The sequence below is a fragment of the Rhinopithecus roxellana genome, chromosome 5, assembly GCF_007565055.1.
Source record: "Rhinopithecus roxellana isolate Shanxi Qingling chromosome 5, ASM756505v1, whole genome shotgun sequence".
In the NCBI taxonomy this organism is placed as follows: Eukaryota; Metazoa; Chordata; class Mammalia; order Primates; family Cercopithecidae; genus Rhinopithecus; species Rhinopithecus roxellana.
Window position 1 is genome coordinate 107,409,026 of NC_044553.1, and position 23,642 is coordinate 107,432,667.

At 40.9% G+C, this 23,642-nt stretch overlaps 1 protein-coding gene across 6 annotated transcripts in view; it reads left to right on the top strand.

Moving 5' to 3' along the window:
- SH3GL3 (SH3 domain containing GRB2 like 3, endophilin A3) overlaps positions 1 to 23,642 on the top strand; it is a 199,379-nt gene that overhangs the window by 140,535 nt on the left and 35,202 nt on the right. For all 6 annotated transcript variants that reach the window (XR_004057324.1, XM_030930693.1, XM_030930696.1 and 3 more), the window contains 2 exons: positions 6,943 to 7,046; positions 8,628 to 8,737. Coding sequence is in view for 5 of the 6 variants with exons in the window: in XM_030930693.1 (XP_030786553.1) it covers positions 6,943 to 7,046; positions 8,628 to 8,737 (214 nt within the window). In the remaining variant the exon portion in view is untranslated. The remainder of the gene's footprint in view (positions 1 to 6,942; positions 7,047 to 8,627; positions 8,738 to 23,642) is intronic.

Consider the following 23,642-nt stretch of genomic DNA (forward strand, 5'->3'; position numbering starts at 1 on the left):
TTTGATCCATCTCCAACAACCAGGCCAGAGCTGGTGGCTCTGCATCCCATGGGACTCTGGCTTCCTGCTCCCTCTGAGTCATCACCTGCACGTACAACCTTGGTCACTCAACCTCTTGTTGCCATGTTGCTTCCTTTCCTGGTGGGGAAGTCCTGCATGAGGAGCTATGCTTCAGGATGGCTGGGGAGGGCTGGATTTCCTGGCAGAAACTAAAGATGGCTGGGACCTGTTCTAATCGCCATGTCAAACACAGTGGGTCTTCGGGTGTTGCTGCCTGATGGATTGGACGGTGTTTCCACTTGATCTGGTACCTGCTGGAGACAAGGTGCACAAACTGTCAAATAAGTGGCTGCAAGGGAAGACTGGTGGCAGGCAGTGGAGGCCCTGACACTTCCTCCAGACACAAGTAGAACATGCTGCTGTTACTATGGGGATATCACAGTATCAGATATCTGTGGGGATATCAGTCACAGCCATTCACCCTTTGGATTCTGACCAATGGAGGAAGTGACAAAAAAGCCAGATTGGAATCAAGGGACATCTCTTTAACTGATGAGAGCACTTGAAAGTTGTAAAATACAGACCTCCTGGTCAACTTTGCTGAAGGACATGGCCTGGGCCTAAAGTCCCGATGACACTTTCCTCCTTGCACCTTCTTTGGTGGATGACAGCCAGCTCTAGGGGAGAGCCAGCCTGACTCACGACCTAGACACAGCCTGAGACGCTGAAGCTGGGTGAGTGGGAGCCTCGCTGGCCGCAACCCTGCAGAGCCAGTGACTGAGGCAGAGCAACCCATCCTACTAACTAGGGAGCATCCCCAGCCTCATCCATGAGAGGAGGAGGAGGAGGAGGAGGAGGAGGAGGAGGAGGAGGGCCTGGTGAGAGGACTTAGAAGCATTCACTCCAAAGAGGAAGTGAATAAGCAGAGAAAAGCGAATGAAGGGAAATCCTCTGAGATGGGTGTGCTTGGTGCTCTGGTGCTACCTGCCCATCTCTGTTTGGCACTGACAATTCAAAGACCAAAATCTCACCCTGGGGGAAGAGCTGGTGCCTTCTCTAACTCTCATGTCTCTTCGTCCTGCCTTAGACACAATAAAAGCTTCACTGGGGAATGCCTCAAAAGAAACTGTTTGCCAAAGCTCTGTCTGATGTGAGGAGAACCCTCACTGGAGTTAACAGACTTGGTCTTTCTTGGGTCTCCAGATGTAATACTTCCTAGGGTTTTCTGGCCAACAGGCCATTTGCAGGGATTTCCAGGGTGTGGTCTTTCATCTGTCCTCACCTTTGCATTCTCCCAACTGAGAAACAAACTGGGGGAGCCACATAGGATCATATGCCAGCCCCTTGCTCAGAGAGCAGGGCTCTCTAGAAAGCCATGTTGGAAGGGGCAGCTTGGGCCTGGGCCCACAGTAGAAGTCCAGTGAGCTATTCCTGGCCTGAAGTCTAGACCTTGGAGCCCCTGCAGGGAGAGCGGGTGCAGAGACCACAAAGCCAAATGACACACAATCTTGTGGCCACTTCACAAACCCACTTTCTTGAGAAATCTGGAGCCTACAGCCAGGCCCCTACTGCCTTTCCTTGCAGTGGCCAGATACTCTGGTTATTAGGGCCAAGTGGATGCCACTCCTGCAATCTCACCAGTTAGATGAATCACCAAAGGAAGGGGAGGTGGAGAGATATGATGTGCTCACTCTAACATTCCTAAGCAAAAGTTGTATCTATTTTCTTACCTATTTTTGGCAGAACTGGGAATGGGAGAATGAAGAAGAGTCTCCTTTGGCCCCACACTGTAGCCTTTGGTTGTGTTGTGAGTGGCAGCTGGATTGGAGATATTGAGCATTTCTTCACATTTTGCCTGAGGCTGAGCAGCGTCATTATTCTATAGGCAGTGATGCAAGCCAGGAGGTGTTTTGGTTCTCCAACTTTCCAGGGATCCAGGTGGGGCAATCCCATGACTAATTTCTCGCCAGGCCAAGTTGGGCCTGGCAGGGTCCTGAGAGGTACCCAGGGCAGCCCTCCTCTTGGAGAAAAGTGTGGGAAAGTCAGCAGACTGGTTACCAGCCTTCATTGCCGTTTCTTGGGAACAGTATATCACCCATAGGTTTGTTAACACACTGTCACCTCTTCTGTCTTTGCAGAGAAGTTTATTCCTCACAACTTACCATTAGCAAATGTAGGTCTTTGACATTAGCAGAAATCAGAGATTATTCCATAGAAGATGCTTATTTCAGTCCAGTGAGTAAAGACACTTGCAGTACTGGCTCTCTTGGTATACATTCCCCAGCTACAGGACCCTCCCTCCATCCGTGGGTTTAGACCTATGGAATTACTAGATTCCAGATTCCTGGGGTCTTTCCATTGGTCTAGGGTAGCATTTTCCAAAATCCATCCCATGGGATGTTAGTGTGTTTTGCATTAATAATGTCTCTGTGGTCAAACACATTTGGGAACCCCTGGGTTAAATAAAACTAAACAGTTTCTTTATCACAAGACTTTTCGGAGTCTTTATTTGGTAGTAAGAAAGATTAATCTCTAAGCGGTTCCTAAGAGAAAATACAGTTGGCAGTTTACCAAACTTATTTGACCACAGAATTCTGTCGCATTATATTATTACTAATGTTTCAGAGACTGTAATGTGTGGAATAAGATGCATTAGGAGGTACTGAACTCATAGAAAGCATACCCAGCAAGGAGTGAGATACCTGAATTCTGTTTCCGGTTTTGCTTCTGCTAAGCCTCTGGGAAAATCATTTCACCTGACTGGTATCAGGCAAATTAACAACTGCATTTGAGAAATTCTTTAAAAGGATAAAGTGGAGAATAAAAGTGTAAGGGATTATTATCCATATTATTAATTTAATTGCCTTACTCAAACTTTCCCAGAAACTCTGAATAAAGGCTTTTGCCCCGTTGGAAAATGCATCTGTTTATAACCAGACTGCAAAATTCATGAGAAATTTTCCATAGCTTCTCTGAGGAATCCACAGAGAGTGGAGGTCTTTGATATGACAGAGCAAGAAATTACTGGTATTATTACACTGTAAATTGAAGATGACCTGTATGGGAAATGTGCCTTTTCAGTTGTTAAAGAGAATGACTTGTCGTCTTTTGAAGATGTATACTTCTTTATTCATGTTTGCCAAGCACACTTGCAGACCCCAGGCGTCTGGACAGGCATCAGCTGCTCACATCACAGTTCTCTCTCTGTCCTCGCCATGGGCTTCAGGGTGTGCTACTCTCTGCTTACTCACCCAGCTGCTCACCAAGTCCCCTGGTAAGTGATTGCTAAAGGGTCAGAGGAGGAGGATTCCCAGCCCTGCTCCTTCTGGCCACCCCAGTTTCCATAGTCCTCTTGCAGAGTTGACCTAAGACAGTCTTTGTTACAATATGCAGTCCTTTGAGCCATTCTTCCTTTGGGTACAGCCTAAGTAAGCCCTTTGCAGTTGACCCTCAAGGCCAGGCTAATGGCTCAGATCTTATGCAAGTATCCCTGAGGTTTCCACAACTCCTAGAAACTTCTAGTATCCTTAGTCCACTGTAGTTGGGGACATCTATTCTCTGTTTCCATCCTCAGGACTAAAGTACTCCCAACGGCCATATATGCTGCTAATTATCCATTAGTTTCCAGCTAAAGAGAGGTTTGGAATGAAATGTATCCACAGGGGACACGTGTGTCACTTGTAGATTGTACATTGTATGTAGTCTGCCATGGGAGATAAATTGAGTTAATTCCTGTTTTGGGGTTATCCCTCGGAAGAGAGTGAGGAGCCCTGGGATACAGCCAAGCCAACAATGAAGTCCCCAGGCCCAGTCATGATGGGTCCATTACCCCCTGAGTTTGGTTCCTATGTGTCTCCAGTCAACAACTCCCATCACCATGAATGGAGGACCCTGGGCAGCACTAATCTCTTTGTTAGGTTTTTGCGTAGTTTGAGGATGGGCTAAAATAGCTCTGTATCAGTTTCCTATTGGGGCCATAACAAATGACCACAAACTGTAGCTTAAAGCAGCACACATTTATTGTCTTCCAGCCTAGAGTCCTAAAATAAAGGTGTGGGTAGGGCCACGTTTGTTCTGGAGGCTCTGGAGGAAGAAGCTGCTTCTTTGCCTTTTCCAGCTTCTACAGGCCACCTGCATTTCTTGGCTCATTCTTTGCTTCCTCCCTCTTCACAGCCAGTGGCACAGCATCTTCACATACCTCGTTCTGACCTCTGCTTCCATTGTCACATCTTCTCTGACCTTGGCACTCCTGTCTCCCTCTTAAAGGACCTCACGATTACGTTGAGCCATTTAGACATTCCAAAATAATCTCCTCATGTTAAGATCTTTAACTCAATCATAACTTCAAAGTCCCTTTTGCTGTGTGAAGTAACATATTTGCAGGTTTGGGGAATTAAGATTTGGACATCTTTTCGGGCTCCGTGATTCTGTCTACCTCAGGCCCCCTCTGGTTTTATGGTTCTGTGCATCTCCCAGGTAGCTTCACAGCCCTCACTTCACACATTTGTCAGCCACTGAGGCCTGTGCCTCCTTGACCTTTGACCTATGTGGAAGTCTGCTTGCATTATGAGTTTCTCACTTCAAACATCAGCTGAGTGTGAGCCCATCTGTAGGAGCTAGAGTGCTTCACTTTCAGAAAAAGGAGTGGATTCTCTGGAAATCCAGTTCCTTGGCATATATTATGTGAACATTTTCATGGGTGAGGTCACACTTTGCTCTGAATAGATGGCACCAGCAAAGTGTCAGCCCAGGTCTCAACCCAGAAGTGGAATTAAGCCTTTCTTCCCATCCCAGGTGACTTTCTCTGATTCAACAGATGGACTGCTAAAATTCCAACAATGGAAGAAATGTTTTACCTTTTGGTCAGGTTTTGGCTCTTGCTAGGCCTGAGTTTATTGCTTTATCTTGGTTCTGCCTGTCTAGGTATTTATTTCTAATCGTTGTTTGGGAAGCTCAATCCGCCTGTGTTGGTCCCCATGATCCCCAGCACACAGCTCAATGCTCATGATCTGGGGGACAGCTGGAAGCTTCCATTTTTTTCAAGGAGGAAAATAATCTACTCGTAGCATACCTGGTCTTCACAGTTAACAAAGAGACTTACAGCCTAGTAGCCACCCCTTCAGGACTTGTACTGAGCACCTACTAGGTGCAGGCATTGGGCAGTGCTGCCATTGTTTCCCAACGTTTAAGGGCTTTCAGGATTCATTTCCTTCCCAGAGTCAGCCACCCAATGAGCAGTTACGAATGCATCTCTAGATTACATCACCTTGTGTTTTAGCCACGACAGAGAGGATAGCTGGTAATCCCTTTGCCCCCTTCCCGTTCCCCAACCCCAAATATGTTTCAGGAAATACTCATTTTGTTATCTTTCACAATTTCTTCAAAAATTATAAAATACAAGCATTTTATAAAGTGGGTAATAAGACAGGACAAATAAATTTTACTAAAACCAGAGAGGCATGGCATAGATTTTACCAAGCACACCACTCTAGCACTGTAAGGAAGAAAAATTGTTTCTATAATAAATTCTACTCTGATTGTGCTAGGCCATGGCCTTGGACTTATTTAAAAGTATGTGTAAAAGCCAAAGACGTGAAATTTAAGAAATCCTTAGGATCTGGTAGGGTCCAGGCTGTCTTTGTTCTGTTTATTGAGTTTTTGGAAATTTAAGGCTAGGCTTGTTGCTTTTCCAGCCACAGAGCATGGTAAAGTAAATGAAACTCGACAGGATTTCATTGTTCAGATGCTGATCGCAGCTTGGCACACATGGAGTTCCATGTATACCTTACATGCATATTGAGCCCGTGTTTAAAATAGTATAAGTGGGTAAGAAAAATTTAAGTACAGGCAACTAAAGAATGATTTGCAACTACAAATGAAAGTAGCTTGGATCTTTGAAGGCTGACAAGTCCATGATTGGTTAGGCAGGGTGAGATTGTATGAATGAATCAGCAGGCAGACTTTGCCCTAAAGCTGAGTAGAAAATGAAGTATGGAAATGATGCATAGGCTTTGGGGAAACCTGCGAGGTGTAGGATTGATTTTGATTTGTGTCTTTGTCCAGCTCTATAGTTGATTGGATTCTTGCTGGGGGAGGCCCATCACCTCAATCCTCTGGGGCTTGCCTCTGGGGCTTCCAGAAATAAGCTTAATCTCTTTCCTGTAGCAGCCCCTCAGACACGTGGGGGAGCAGGAAAGCTCTCAGGCCTTCCTCAGATTGCTCTTCCTCAAATTATGCAGCTGCATATCATCCAGGTTTTTATTATAAGACACAGCTTTAAAAAATTCATTGTAAGTCATTAATTTCATGAATGTCTTGATTTGTGGGAAACAGGGATGCCAGTGTCTTTATAGTTCATTCCCTTTAGCTCTATGTTTCAGGGAAAATATGTTGAGTGGATAGCAACAAAAAGCATATGGGGACAGGGAAATCTTCGCCCCTTCACATGTTGCTCCCAGCCCCCTTTCTTATCTGTTTCATTTACAGTTCTTAACTGTTTAATTTGCTCAATGTCTTGATTTGGCTTAGCTAGAAAGTGCGAGTAGAGACACTTGACTAAGTAGGCAGTTCGTTTGCTAAATGTTGGCTTCATTTATAACTGGAAGAGCTTTATCTCTCTGTTTTCAGATCCATGAGCTTTATAGCATAGAAAATCTCCTGAGAAAAATCATCATCTAATTGGAAAAACAGGCATTTTATTGAGTTAAATCAAATTCATAATCACAAATAAATTTGAACATGTTTTTCCAGGATTTATAGCTCCATACCATGACCTGTATGATTATTATACAGAGCTCCTAGATGAAATTAAATGAAATGGACCAGAGCCGAGGCAGACACTGGCCTTCCCTGCAAAGCTGGGTGGTTGTTGCTGGTCTCCTCTCTCTCTGGACATTACACAGGTTCTGGCCTCCATGGAGTAATTTTCCACTTCTGCTGCAGGTAGAACAAGTCAGCCAGTTGGCTGTGTTCATAGAGGCAGCATTAGACTATCACAAACAGTCCACAGAGATTCTGCAGGAGCTGCAGAGCAAGCTACAGATGCGGTAAGCGCCTCCACATTTCTTACAAGCCAAGGGCTGCGGAGGTAACATCTGTTGAAATCCATGTGTCTGTCTCTCCATCTCTTCATCTCCCCTTTCCCCCACCTCATTCTGTTCTGAATTTTCTTTCACTGGCTTTCATGGTTGGATGTGGGATGGGACTGAGATAATAAGTACTGGCTTTGGCCAATAGGGTAGAACTGGGAAAAGGGACCTGGCAGCTTTTCTCTTTTTTCTTTGCATTAAATCCCTTTTTTGGTGACCTGTGTTTAGGGCAACTAACCAAAGTTGCTCTCCCACCTGGGACATCAACCCCTACAGAACTACCCTGGCTTCATTGCTGATTTGATGAGAGTTTAGCTCTCTATTCACAAAGTGATGGAAAACATCCAGAGCTATGGAAAAAAGTGAGATGCTCTATGGAAAATATGTAAATATCTGTTTTTAAAAAAAAGATAATGTTTTCACTTCACCAGTACAAATTTCAGGCTATGTTCATATTATTGACTGAACATAGTCGGTTGAAAGAGTCAAAATATTGACAAATTTCAGGCTCTGTTCATAATATTGACAGGTATTAAAAGAGTCAAAAATATCTTCTGAACAATCAAAGAAAGGTTTCTGTGTTCCTTGTGACTTTAATGATAGATGTAGTCTATACTTTTCTGAAAATTAGTAATATCATATATAGTTTGCATGGCAACCCTACTTATTAGAATATTGGGTTAAAAATACCCTGTTTTTTAACTAGATTTGATAACAGAAAATTGTTTTACACAGGATTATGGTAATGCGTAAATTTCGAGGGATTTTTACTTAAATCAATGACATAGTTACACAGGGAAGACAAAGATGTATTAAGTCCCTGAAACATCCACTTCTGCAGGCAGATAGTTTACCTGTTACTCACAGGAGTGCATTTTCATAATTCTATTGTAATCTATAAGAGTAGAGTGAGGGAGAAGGCAGCTCCCATCACTGGATGCTGGCCGCGTCCCAGGCACTTGCTGGATGCCTCAGAAACTTGATGAAGAAAATTAGTCTTTTTTTTTGAGATGAAGTCGTGCTCTGTTGCTCAGGCTGGAGTTCTGTGGTGCGATCTCAACTCACTGCAACCTCCGCTCACTGCAACCTCTGCCTTCCGGGTTCAAGATATTCTCCTGCCTAAGCCTCCCGAGTAGCTGGGATTACAGGCGCCCACCACCATGCCTGGCTAATTTTTGTATTTTTAGTAGAGATGGGGTTTCGCCATGTTGGCCAGACTGGTCTTGAACTCCTGACCTCAGGTGATCTGCCTGCCTTGGCCTCCCAAAGTGCTGGGATTACAGGCATGAGCCACCATGCCTGGCCCAATTAGTCTTCTTCAAGATGAATTTCACTCACAAGCTCAAATAGAGAGTTGAAAAGCTACATTTGTGATATTACCTCCACCACTTTCGGCTACTCAAGAGTCTGTGTAAAAATCTTCCCTTTCATGACCACTGGCTGTAACCTAAGTTCCTGTACTCAACAAGGCAGAGAGAATGTGTGTTTGGAAAGCTTTCAACATCAGATGTCTGGCTCATCTTACGATGTGTGTTACAGAATATCAGCTACATCCAGTGTCCCCAAACGAGAATACAAGCCAAGGCCTGTGAAAAGGAGTGCTAGTGAGCTCAATGGGGTTTCCACCACCTCTGTAGCGAAGACGACAGGTAAGTTTACCCTTCTAATATGCTAAGTGTGCCTTTAGTAAAGCACTTCTAGAAACACTTACTTACGCTTGTTTCTGGGTTAGTGAATACACACAGACCCTGGATATCTTTCTTTGGTTGTTTGGTAAGTTCCCTTTTCCCCTAAAAGTGCCCCTGTTTTTCTGTTCCCTGGGGAAGAATTCTATCACTTATATAATGTGGCATTTAGAACCTTGGCCATAGAACCATTATTGCTACATCATCCTTTATTTTTTTAACTCTTTGAAAATATTTTCTTAATTTATTTTTAAGTTGAAATTAGCATTTTCGAGCAACTGTTATATGCTAGATACTATCTTAAGTGCTGCATCATTATTTTTTATTAAGTGATGCAAATGTGTATTTTAGTAAAATAATCAAACAAAAAAATTGGTAAAATAATCACACAGAAAATAGATTTAATGGTGTAAGTCATTCTATAGTCTCTTGTTACCCACACTATCCCAGTTCACTTCCTAGATGTAGCCACTGTTAAAAATTTGGTATAACTATTATCATATCTCTTGATGTACATAGATATACACATAAATACAGCGTTTTGGATTTTTTTCTGTTTTTTCTTTTTTTCTTTTTTGAGACAAGATCACCAGGCTGTAGTGCAATGGCATGAACATGGCTCAGTGCAGCCTTGACCTCCTGGGCTCAGGTAATCCTCCTTCCTCAGCCTCCCGTGTAGCTGGAACTACAGGCGTATGTGACCCTGCCAGGCTAATTTTTTTTATTTTTTGTAGAGACAAGGTCTCACTTTGTTGCCCAGGCTGGTCTGCAACTCCTGGGCTCAAGCAATCCTTCCGCCTCAGCCTTCTGAAGTGCTGGGATTACAGGCATGAGCCACTGTACCTTTTTTAAATGCGAGATTATACTAGGCATACTGTTCGGCAGTTTTTGCTGTTTTTTAAATGCGAGATTATACTAGGCATATTGTTCGGCAGTTTTCTTTTTAAAATGTATCACTGTTTCTTGGAGTTATTTCCATATCATGCATATAGATCTATCCCACTGTTTTAACAGCTTCATAGTTTTCTGTTATACCATTTTCCTATTAGTGGACATTAAGGTTTTTTCCAGTTATTTGCTACAGTGAGTATCCTTTATCCACTGTGCTGGCTACACTACTATTAAAGCATGAACACCTGCTTCTCCACACCCATGCCAGTAGACTTCCATTTCTGCCAAGCACGCATGAGAGAAAAATGGTGTCCAGTCTTAATTTGCATTTCCATGATTATTAGTGAGGGTGAACTTTCTTTTTTGTATTTTAATTTGTATTTCCTTGTGTCTGAATTGTCTGTTTATGTCATTTATTTGTGTTTTTTGGGGGTAGTTTGCTTTGTCTTGTTGTTTTATAGGAGTTCTTTCCATATGGGGATATTAATAATTTTTTTCCCAGTTTGTCATTTATCTTTAAACTTTGCTTATGGAGTGCCTTGTCTCTTTGTTGCTTTTGCTGTTGTTTGCTTTGTTTAGTTTTGCTTCCAGTATACAGAAGCTTTTATTTTGATGTAGTCAAATGTATCTATCTTTTGCTTACGACTTTTACATTTTGTGCCCTGTCGTGATTACATTTTGTGCCCTGTTGTGAAGTCTTCCTATCCCTGGAGTTATTCTTCTATAGTTTTCTACTACTTTTAATAATCTTTTCTTAATATTTAGATCTTTATCATGAGGATTTATTTTTGTAAATGAAAAGAAATTCCCAAACTGTATTTCAGAGTTGTGCTACTATTTCACATCCCCACCAGCAATGCATTAGTGATCCAGTTTCTCCACATCTCTGCCAGCGTTTGGTGTTGTCACTATTTTTTATTTTAGCCACTTTGATAGGTGTGTAATGAATCTTACTGTGGGTTTAATTTGCATTTCCTTAGTGACTAATGATGTTGAATATCTTTTCATGTGTTTATTTGCCATCTGTGTATCCTCTTTGGTGAAATGTTTCTTCATGTCTTTTGTCCTTTTTCTAATTGGATTGTTTACATTTTTACTGTTGAGTCTTGAGAATGCTTGATTTATTCTAAATACAAGTTCTTTCTATATATGTGATTTGCAAATATATTCTCTCTGTAGCTTATCTTTTTATCCTTTTAACAAGGTCTTTCACAGATCAAAATTTTTAATTCTTATGAAGTCCTGTGTATTCATTTTTACTTTTATAGATTGTGTGAAGTCTAGGAATTCTTTGCCTACCCTAAATACTAAAGATTTTCTTCTATTTTCTTTCCTTTTTTTTTTGAGACAGTGTGTCTCACTCTATAGCCCAGGCTGGAGTAGAGTGGCGCAATCTCAGCTCACTGCAACCTCCGCGTCCCAGGTTCAAGCGATTCTCCTGCCTCAGCCTCCCGAGTAGCTAGGACTACAGGCGCACACCACAATGCCCAGCTAATTTTTGTATTTTTAGTAGAGACGGGGTTTTGCTATGTTGGCTGGGCTGGTCTCGAACTCCTGACCTCAAATGATCTGGCTGCCTCAGCCTCCCAAAGTGCTGGGATTACAGGTGTTGAGCTACCATGCCTGGCCTCTCCTATGTTTTTTCTTAAGTCTGTGATCCAGTTTGTGTTAATTTTTGTATAAATGTGAGACTTAAGTTGAGATTCATTTATTTTGCCTGGGGTGTCCAATTGCCCTTTCAAACATACATTGCTCATATAAGCTGCACAGTGTGAATTTTCTTCCATCCCTATTGCTATCTTTAAAGGTTTTTTTTTTTCATTTAAAAACAAAAATTATCAGAGTAATATGTATATGTAATTTAAAAAGAAAATGATAATATGCGTATGTGGTTTTAAAAATGCAAATGTAGTTACCTCTACCTCTGTGTGAAAACATAGGCAGGCCCCATGAATTTTCTCGTTAGTAAAACTATAAATTATCAGAATATACGTGTATACATTTTTTAAAAAAACATGGTGCAAGCTTTTTCATGAGAAATGGTAGTTTCCCCTTCAACTCCTTTCCCAGTGCTTATTTTCTGCTCTCAGAGGAAACACTCTCAACTCTTTTACATATTTATTTGGTACTTAACTTCATGGTGCTTGTTTTTTACGATTTCTTGATTTTTCAGTTTTGGATAAATGTATTGATTTCCTGATATGGAAGATAAAGGCTTAGCTTCGTAACCCTTGGTCTTCCATAGACTTCTCCCTCCCTTCACCCTTCCAATTTACTTATAATCACTGTTATTGTTAAATAAATATTCATTGTATAACCATCACTTCCATCATGTGGGACTCTTAAAATGCCCTCCCTCCCCTTTTTCCCTGCTCTTACTTTGAATTGCCTGCTTCTGGATGAAAATGTGAGCAGGCTCTATGGCTTCTCTGACCACTCTTGAGTCACGTTAAGTTCTCCAGTCACTTGAGTGTGTAAGTGCAGGCTCATGCAGTAGTCAAAATGCTAAGACCCATGGCACAGTCAAAGCTATTATCTTGATTTAAAGTTTGGCTTTCACTCCTCCCCAAGCTCTGGCCTGTTGCAGTGGGAACACTGGTGTCAGGGAAGAGGTTGTCTTTGGCTTTTTCTCTTTCCCCATCTACCCATTCTGTTCTTAAGTCCCCAGAGAATGTATTTTAAGCTCCCTGAAGAATCTTTTAAAAGTCCTTCTCTCTTGATTTGGTGTGAAATGAAAAGGTCACAACACATCCTGCCTCCTCCATACTCTCTCCAAACATTTTTCTAAAAATCCTTTTTAATGTCCATCTTCTGACCTGTTTATGCCATAGATGTAGGCTGGGATTGAAAGTTACAAAATTGGCTTCCCTCATCTCTTCTGTTTTCGTTTGTTTCCAAATCCTGCATAAGTTGTCTTCTGCACATCAGTTAAAACAAACAAACAAACAAAAACAGTTCTGGGGCCTCATCCAAAACTTCCATTTTTACATCCTCTAACACTTGTTTACAGTGTCATGAGCACAGAAATAATATTCACAGCAGTATCACATAGTATACTATCATTGCATTTCTATTCTTATACAATTGTTGTTGTCTTGATGACTGTAGCTTTGTAAGTTTTGAGGTCAGGTTCTGTTAGTCCTCTAACTTTGGTCTTCATTTTAAAAGTTGTTTGACTATTCTAGTTACTTTGCATTTTCATGTGAGTTTTAGAGATCAAATTTTCAATGTTTCAAAAAAATCCTGCTCAGATTTTTATTTGGATTGGGTGAATCTGTAAATCAATTTAAGAGGAATTGATAGCTTAACAATATTGAGTGTTCCAGGCCGGGCGCAGTGGCTCACACCTGTAATCCCAGCACTTTGGAAGGCCGAGACGGGCAGATCACGAGGTCAGGAGATCGAGACCATCCTGGCTAACATGGTGAAACCCCGTCTCTACTAAAAATACAAAAAATTAGCCGGGCATGGTGGCAGGCGCCTGTGGTCCCAGCTACTCTGGAAAGTGAGGCAGGAAAATGGGGTGAACCTGGGAGGCGGAGCTTGCGGTGAGCCAAGATAGCACCACCACACTCTAGCCTGGACAACAGAGCGAGACTCTGTCTCAAAAACACAAAAACAAAAACAAAAAAACAATATTGAGTGTTCCAGTCTTGAACACAATCTATTTTATTTCCCATTTATTTAGGTCTTCTTGAATTTTTCTCAGCAATGTTTCACTATTTTTAGAATATATACAGGTCTTTTAAATTTTTTCATCAATCTCTAAGTATTTTATATCTTTATGCAATTGTAAACAGCATTTTAATAAAATTTCCATTTCTGAATTTTTGTTTCTAGCATTCATAATATTCCATTGATTTTTGTGTATTGATCTTGTATCCTGCCGTGTTGCTAAATTTACATCTTAGGTCTAGTAGTTTTTTAATAGATTCCATAGTTTTTCTACATAGATGTTCATGTCCTCTGTAAATGAAGACAGTTTTACTCGATATCTGCATACCTTTGTTTTTCTTGCCTTTTTTCACTTGCTAGAACATGCTGAGTACAAAGGGTTAGAGTGGACATCCTCGCTTTGTCTCTGATTTTAAGGGAGAAGCATTCAGTACTTCATAATTAAGGATGATTTTAGCTGTAGATTTTTCATATAATTTTTTTTTTTTTTGAGACAGCGTCTTGCCCCGTTGCCCAGGCTGGAGTGCAGTGGCGCAGTCATGGCTTGTTGGAACCTCAACCTGCCGGGCTCAAAAGATCCTCCCACATTAGCCTCCTGTGTAGCTGGAACTACGGGCACACACCACCAAGCCTGGCTAATTTTTGTATCTTTCGTAAAGATGAAGATTCGTCCTGTTGCCTAAGCTGCTCATGAACTTCTGGGTTCCAACTATCCGCCTGCCTTGGCCTTCCAAAGTGTTGGGATTACAGGCGTGAGCCACTAGGCCTGGCCTTCATAGATTTTAAAAATCAGATTGAGGGAATTCCCTTCTAGTCATAAATAGTTTGAAGAGAGTTTTAATGAGAAACAGTCTTTGAATTTTGTCAGATGCCTTTTTTTGGTATCTGTTGAGATGATCGTTTTTTTTTTTTTTTAGTTTGTTAATATGGTGAATTACATTGTTAGTTAAATCAACCTTTCTTCCCTAGGATAAACTCTTTGTGGGAAAGTTTTTTAAAATTAATTTTAAATTTTAGAATAGTTTTAGACTTACAGAAAAGTTGTGACGATAGCACAGGGCATTCCCATATACTCCTCCATTCTTCTATATTAACATTTTATTAGTATGGTACATTTACTATAAATAATGAACATATATTTATATTAACTAAAGTCCATACTTCATTCACGTTTCCTTAGTTTTTACCTACTGTGCTTTTTCTGTTCTGGGATCCTATCCAGAATAGCACATTGTGTTTAGTCATCACATCTCCTTCGGCCCCTCTTGCTGTGGCAGCTTCTAAGACTTTCTTTGTCTTTAATGAACTTGACAGTTTTGGGGAGTACTGTTTACATATTTTGTAGAATGTCCCCCAATTGAGATTTGTCTGATGTCTTTACATGGTTAGACTGGAGTTGTGGGTTTCTGGGAAGAAGATCACAGAGGTAAACTGCCATTCTCATCCCATCACCTACCATCTCACACCAGTCAGAATGGCTGGTATTAAAAAGTCAAAAAATGATAGATGCTGGCAAGGCTGTAGAGAAACCAGACAGCTTATACACTGCTGGTGGGAATGTAGATTAGTTCAACCACTGTGGAAAGAAGTTTAGCAATTTCTTGCACAACTTAAAAAGCAGAACTATCATTTGACCTGGCATTCCCCTTACTGCGTATATACCCAAAGGAATATAAATCATTCTACCATAAAGACAAATACACGTGTATGTTCATCACAGCACATGGCACTATTCACAATAGCAAAGGCGTGGAATCAAACTAAATGCCCGTCAGTGGTAGACTGGATAAAGAAGACATACATATACACCATGGGACACTACACAGCCATAAAAAAGAATGAGATCATGTCCTTTGCAGCAACATGGATGGAACTGGAGACCATGATCCTAAGTGAACTAACTTAGGAACAGAAAACCAAACACTGCATGTTCTCACCTGTAAGTGGGAGCTAAACATTGAGTACACATGGACACGAAGAAGGGCATAATAGCCAGTGGGGCCTGCTTGAGGGTGGAGGGTGAGAAGAGAGTGAGAATTGAAAAACTACCTATCCAGTCCTGTGCTGATCACCTGCGTGTCAAAATAATCTGTACACCAAATCCCTGTGACACACAGTTTACTCATATAAAAAAACTGTGCATGTACACCTGAACCTAAACGTTAAAAAAAAAATATGGCTCTGTAGACTCCACCGATGGGGACAGGGCACAGCTAAACAACAACAGGGGAAGCAGCAGAGGCCTGTGCAGACGCGAACGACTCTGTCTGACAGCTTTGAAGAGAGCAGTGGATCTCCCAACACGGAGGTTGAGATCTGAGAAGGGACAGACTGCCTGCTCAAGTGGGTCCCTGACCCCTGAGTAGCCTAACTGGGAGACATCCCCCACTAGGGGCAGTCTGACACCCCACACCTCACAGGGTGGAGTACACCCCTGAGAGGAAGCTTCCAAAGTAAGAATCAGACAGGTACACTCGCTGTTCAGCAATATTCTATCTTCGGCAACCTCTGCTGCTGATACCCAGGCAAACAGGGTCTGGAGTGGACCTCAAGCAATCTCCAACAGACCTACAGCTGAGGGTCCTGACTGTTAGAAGGAAAACTATCAAACAGGAAGAACACCTATACCAAAACCCCATCAGTACGTCACCATCATCAAAGACCAGAGGCAGATAAAACCACGAAGATGGGGAAGAAGCAGGGCAGAAAAGCTGGAAATTCAAGAAATAAGAGCGCATCTCCCCCTGCAAAGCAGCGCAGCCCATCGCCAGCAACGGATCAAAGCTGGTCAGAGAATGACTTTGACGAGATGAGAGAAGAAGGCTTCAGTCCATCAAACTTCTCAGAGCTAAAGGAGGAATTACGTACCCAGCGCAAAGAAACTAAAAATCTTGAAAAAAGAGTGGAAGAATTGATAGCTAGAATAATTAATGCAGAGAAGGTCATAAATGAAATGACAGAGATGAAAACCATGACACGAGAAATACGTGACAAATCCACAAGCTTCAGTAACCGACTTGATCAACTGGAAGAAAGCGTATCAGCGATTGAGGATCAAATGAATGAAATGAAGCGAGAAGAGAAACCAAAAGAAAAAAGAAGAAAAAGAAATGAACAAAGCCTGCAAGAAGTATGGGATTATGTAAAAAGACCAAATCTACGTCTGATTGGGGTGCCTGAAAGTGAGGGGGAAAATGGAACCAAGTTGGAAAACAGTCTTCAGGATATCATCCAGGAGAACTTCCCCAACCTAGTAGGGCAGGCCAACATTCAAATTCAGGAAATACAGAGAACACCACAAAGATACTCCTCGAGAAGAGCAACTCCAAGACACATAATTGCCAGATTCACCAAAGTTGAAATGAAGGAAAAAATCTTAAGGGCAGCCAGAGAGAAAGGTCGGGTTACCCACAAAGGGAAGCCCGTCAGACTAACAGCAGACCTCTCGGCAGAAACTCTACAAGCCAGAAGAGAGTGGGGGCCAATATTCAACGTTCTTAAAGAAAAGAATTTTAAACCCAGAATTTCATATCCAGCCAAACTAAGTTTCATCAGTGAAGGAGAAATAAAATCCTTTACAGATAAGCAAATGCTTAGAGATTTTGTCACCACCAGGCCTGCCTTACAAGAGACCCTGAAGGAAGCCCTAAACATGGAAAGGAACAACCGGTACCAGCCATTGCAAAAACATGCCAAAATGTAAAGACCATCGAGGCTAGGAAGAAACTGCATCAACTAACGAGCAAAATAACCAGTTAATATCATAATGGCAGGATCAAGTTCACACATAACCATATTAACCTTAAATGTTAATGGACTAAATGCTCCAATTAAAAGACACAGACTGGCAAACTGGATAAAGAGTCAAGACCCATCAGTCTGCTGTATTCAGGAGACCCATCTCACATGCAGAGACATACATAGGCTCAAAATAAAGGGATGGAGGAAGATCTACCAAGCAAATGGAGAACAAAAAAAAGCAGGGGTTGCAATCCTAGTCTCTGATAAAATAGACTTTAAACCATCAAAGATCAAAAGAGACAAAGAAGGCCATTACATAATGGTAAAGGGATCAATTCAACAGGAAGAGCTAACTATCCTAAATATATATGCACCCAATACAGGAGCACCCAAATTCATAAAGCAAGTCCTTAGAGACTTACAAAGAGACTTAGACTCCCATACAATAATAATGGGAGACTTCAACACTCCACTGTCAACATTAGACAGATCAACGAGACAGAAAGTTCACAAGGATATCCAGGAATTGAACTCATCTCTGCACCAAGCGGACCTAATAGACATCTATAGAACTCTCCACCCCAAATCAACAGAATATACATTCTTCTCAGCACCACATCGCACTTATTCCAAAATTGACCACATAATTGGAAGTAAAGCACTCCTTAGCAAATGTAAAAGAACAGAAATTATAACAAACTGTCTCTCAGACCACAGTGCAATCAAACTAGAACTCAGGACTAAGAAACTCAATCAAAACCGCTCAACTACATGGAAACTGAACAACCTGCTCCTGAATGACTACTGGGTACATAACGAAATGAAGGCAGAAATAAAGATGTTCTTTGAAACCAATGAGAACAAAGATACATCATACCAGAATCTCTGGGACACATTTAAAGCAGTGTGTAGAGGGAAATTTATAGCACTAAATGCCCACAAGAGAAAGCTGGAAAGATCTAAAATTGACACTCTAACATCACAATTAAAAGAACCGGAGAAGCAAGAGCAAACACATTCAAAAGCTAGCAGAAGGCAAGAAATAACTAAGATCAGAGCAGAACTGAAGGAGATAGAGACACAAAAAACCCTCCAAAAAATCAATGAATCCAGGAGTTGGTTTTTTGATAAAATCAACAAAATTGACAGACCGCTAGCAAGACTAATAAAGAAGAAAAGAGAGAAGAATCAAATAGACGCAATAAAAAATGATAAAGGGGATATCACCACGGACCCCACAGAAATACAAACTACCATCAGAGAATACTATAAACACTTCTACGCAAATCAACTAGAAAATCTAGAAGAAATGGATAATTTCCTGGACACTTACACTCTTCCAAGACTAAACCAGGAAGAAGTTGAATCCCTGAATAGACCAATAGCAGGCTCTGAAATTGAGGCAATAATTAATAGCCTACCAACGAAAAAAAGTCCAGGACCAGATGGATTCACAGCTGAATTCTACCAGAGGTACAAGGAGGAGCTGGTAGCATTCCTTCTGAAACTATTCCAATCAATAGAAAAAGAGGGAATCCTCCCTAACTCATTTTATGAGGCCAACATCATCCTGATACCAAAGCCTGGCAGAGACACAACAAAAAAAGAAAATTTTAGACCAATATCCCTGATGAACATCGATGCAAAAATCCTCAATAAAATACTGGCAAACCGGATTCAGCAGCACATCAAAAAGCTTATCCACCATGATCAAGTGGGCTTCATCCCTGGGATGCAAGGCTGGTTCAACATTCGCAAATCAATAAACATAATCCAGCATATAAACAGAACCAAAGACAAGAACCACATGATTATCTCAATAGATGCAGAAAAGGCTTTTGACAAAATTCAACAGCCCTTCATGCTAAAAACGCTCAAGAAATTCGGTATTGATGGAACGTACCTCAAAATAATAAGAGCTATTTATGACAAACCCACAGCCAATATCATACTGAATGGGCAAAAACTGGAAAAATTCCCTTTGAAAACTGGCACAAGACAGGGATGCCCTCTCTCACCACTCCTATTCAACATAGTGTTGGAAGTTCTGGCTAGGGCAATCAGGCAAGAGAAAGAAATAAAGGGTATCCAGTTAGGAAAAGAAGAAGTCAAATTGTCCCTGTTTGCAGATGACATGATTGTATATTTAGAAAACCCCATTGTCTCAGCCCAAAATCTCCTTAAGCTGATAAGAAACTTCAGCAAAGTCTCAGGATACAAAATTAACGTGCAAAAATCACAAGCATTCTTATACACCAGTAACAGACAAACAGAGAGCCAAATCATGAATGAACTTCCATTCACAATTGCTTCAAAGAGAATAAAATACCTAGGAATCCAACTTACAAGGGATGTAAAGGACCTCTTCAAGGAGAACTACAAACCACTGCTCAGTGAAATAAAAGAGGACACTAACAAATGGAAGAACATACCATGCTCATGGATAGGAAGAATCAATATTGTGAAAATGGCCATACTGCCCAAGGTTATTTATAGATTCAATGCCATCCCCATCAAGCTACCAATGAGTTTCTTCACAGAATTGGAAAAAACGGCTTTAAAGTTCATATGGAACCAAAAAAGAGCCCGCATTGCCAAGACAATCCTAAGTCAAAATAACAAAGCTGGAGGCATCACGCTACCTGACTTCAAACTATACTACAAGGCTACAGTAACCAAAACAGCATGGTACTGGTACCAAAACAGAGATGTAGACCAATGGAACAGAACAGAGTCCTCAGAAATAATACCACACATCTACAGCCATCTGATCTTTGACAAACCTGAGAGAAACAAGAAATGGGGAAAGGACTCCCTGTTTAATAAATGGTGCTGGGAAAATTGGCTAGCCATAAGTAGAAAGCTGAAACTGGATCCTTTCCTTACTCCTTATACGAAAATTAATTCAAGATGGATTAGAGACCTAAATGTTAGACCTAATACCATAAAAACCCTAGAAGAAAACCTAGGTAGTACCATTCAGGACATAGGCATGGGCAAGGACTTCATGTCTAAAACACCAAAAGCAACGGCAGCAAAAGCCATAATTGACAAATGGGATATGATTTAACTAAAGAGCTTCTGCACAGCAAAAGAAACTACCATCAGAGTGAACAGGCAACCTACAGAATGGGAGAAAATTTTTGCAATCTACTCATCTGACAAAGGGCTAATATCCAGAACCTACAAAGAACTCAAACAAATTTACAAGGAAAAAACAAACAACCCCATCCAAAAGTGGGCAAAGGATATGAACAGACATTTCTCAAAAGAAGACATTCATACAGCCAACAGACACATGAAAAAATGCTCATCATCACTGGCCATCAGAGAGATGCAAATCAAAACCACAATGAGATACCATCTCACACCAGTTAGAATGGCAATCATTAAAAAGTCAGGAAACAACAGGTGCTGGAGAGGATGTGGAGAAATGGGAACACTTTTACACTGTTGGTGGGATTGTAAACTAGTTCAACCATTATGGAAAACAGTATGGCGATTCCTCAAGGATCTGGAACTAGATGTACCATATGACCCAGCCATCCCACTACTGGGTATATACCCAAAGGATTATAAATCATGCTGCTATAAAGACACATGCACACGTATGTTTACTGCGGCACTATTCACAATAGCTAAGACTTGGAATCAACCCAAATGTCCATCTGTGACAGACTGGATTAAGAAAATGTGGCACATATACACCATGGAATATTATGCAGCCATAAAAAAGGATGAGTTTGTGTCCTCTGTGGGGACATGGATGCAGCTGGAAACCATCATTCTTAGCAAACTATCACGAGAACAGAAAACCAAACGCCGCATGCTCTCGCTCATAGGTGGGAACTGAACAATGACAACACTTGGACTCGGGAAGGGGAACATCACACATCGGGGCCTATCATGGGGAGGGGGGAGGGGGGAGGAATTGCATTGGGAGTTATACCTGATATAAATGACGAATTGATGGGTGCTGACGAGTTGATGGGTGCAGCACACCAACATGGCACAAGTATGCATATGTAACAAACCTGCACGTTATGCACATGTACCCTAGAACTTAAAGTATAATAATAATAATATAAAAACTGAGTGGAGAGTGTAATGACTATTGGTATAGTTTGGTGCCTCTGCCTTGATTTGTGCTGATAATGTGCCAGGAGTTTTGTTCACATTTGTTTTTGTATTCTGATTGCGAATGTCAAAAAAAAGAAAAAAAAAAAAAGCCCTATCAACAAGATTAATCACTGCTGATACTGACTGGGTCAGCTGGCTGAGGCTGTATTTGTCAGCTTTCCTCTGTAAAGTTACTCATTTTTTTGTTTGTTTTTTTCTGCATGAAGGCTTTAAACTATAAATTCAACATCTTTATAGATAGAAGGCAATTGAGGTTATCTGTTTCTTCCTGAGTGAACTTTAGAATTTTGTGTGTTTCAAGGAATTTATCCCTTTCATCTAAGTTGTCAAATTTATTGCATAAAGTTGTTCATAATATTCCATTATTATCCTCTTAAGATATGTAGAAGTTGTAGTGATTTACTTCTCTCAATCATTTTTGAAATTGGTAATTTTTGTCTTTTTCTTTTCTTAATCATTTTAGCTATAGATTTATCAATTTTATTAATCTTCTTAAAGAGCCAGCTCTCTGTCTCATTGATTTTTCTCTGTTGTCATTGAGTCCTTTTGCCTTTTCTGATATATGTGTTAAGTGCTCTCAATTTCCCCTTAAGTACCGCTTGAGCAGTATCTCATGCACTCTGATATGTTGAGTTTTCCCTTTCATCGTGTTTACAATTGTTTCTAATTTTACTTTTGATAACTTCTTTAACTCTTGGTTTCTTTTGAAATGTGTTATATATCATTTCCACATATGTAGATGTTTTTCAGATATCTTTTGGTTTTAGATTTCTATTTGATTCCATTTTTTAATTATTTTTATTTTTATTTTATTTTATTTTGAGACAGAGTCTCACTCTGTCGCCCAGGCTGGAGTGCAGTGGCCGGATCTCAGCTCACTGCAAGCTCCGCCTCCTGAGTTTACGCCATTCTCCTGCCTCAGCCTCCCGAGTAGCTGGTACTACAGGTGCCTGCCACCTCACCCGGCTAGTGTTTTGTATTTTTTAGTAGAGACGGGGTTTCACCGTGTTAGCCAGGATGGTCTCGATCTCCTGACCTCGTGATCCGCCTGTCTCAGCCTCCCAAGTGCTGGGATTACAGGCTTGAGCCACCACGCCCAGCTTGATTCCATTTTTTTTTAAATCAAATAACATACTTTGTATGAATCATACCCTTTAAAATTTTTTGAGACTTGCTTGATGGGCCAGAATATGATCCATCTTGGTAAATAATCTGTGTACACTTGAGAAGAATGTGTGTTCTATTCTTGCTGGGTAGGGTGTTTTATAAATGTCAATTAGGTGAAATTATTTAATAGTGTTCTTCAAGTCTTCCACATTCTTACAGATTTTTCGTCTATGTTTTCCTATCAATTTGTGGCAGAAGGTATTAAAATCTCTGATTACAGTTATGGATTTGTCTATTTCTCCTGGCAATTGTATCCAGAAGTATGGGAAGTGGGCTACATTCCCTTCCCTATTTCCTTTGCTTTGCATTGACCCTTTTAGTCTGATTACTTGCATTTTTTAAAACATGGAAAGTGTGTGTGTTTTTGTTTGTTTGTTTGCTTGTTTTTCTAAGATACGGGGTTTTGTCATGTTGCTCAGGCTGGTCTCCAACTCCTGGGCTCAACATTCCTTCCACCTCGACCTCCAAAGTGCTAGGATTATAGGCGTTTTTTGTTTTTTTTTTGTTTTTTTTTTTTGTTTGTTTTTTTAATGTCTTAAATAGCCTTCTCCTCTATTCCCTTTCTTTTTGCCCTTGTAAGCAACTACTAGAGGTTGAAACTTTCGGTCCTTCCTTTGCCTCGTCTTTTCCTCCTTGCTCTCTGTACTTCTGTTTTTTTATTCTGCCCTCCGAGGACATTTCACCTTCTTACTTTATTCCTTGATCCATTTATTTATTTAGCATATCTATTGAATTTCATACTCCAATTGTATTAGTTCTCTATTGATGCTGCCATGAAATGCCACAAACCGTGTGGTCTAAAATAACACAATGTATCATCTATTTTACAGTTCTGGAGGTCAGAAATCCTAAAATCAAGGTGTTCGCTTTCCAGACAGGGTGAAATCCATTTTCTTGCCTCTCCTGACTTCTAGAGGCTGCCTGCATTCCTTGCCTCATTGCCCCTTGATCCAGCTTCCCAGCTGGTGCCATGACGTCTTCAGATCTCCCTGCCTCCATTGTCAGATCTCCTTCTCTAACTCAGATTCTCCTGCTTCCCCCTTATAAGGACTGTTGTGATTATACCGAGCCTACCCACATAAACCCAGGTAACCTCCCCATCTCAAAATCTGTAACTTAATCACATCTTCAGATTCCCTTTCGCTGTGTAAGGTAACATATCTACAGGTTCTGAGGATTAGGAAGCAGACATCACTGGGGGAGGCTATTGCTCTGCCTACCATGATAAATGTTCAATTTACATTTTTAAAAAATT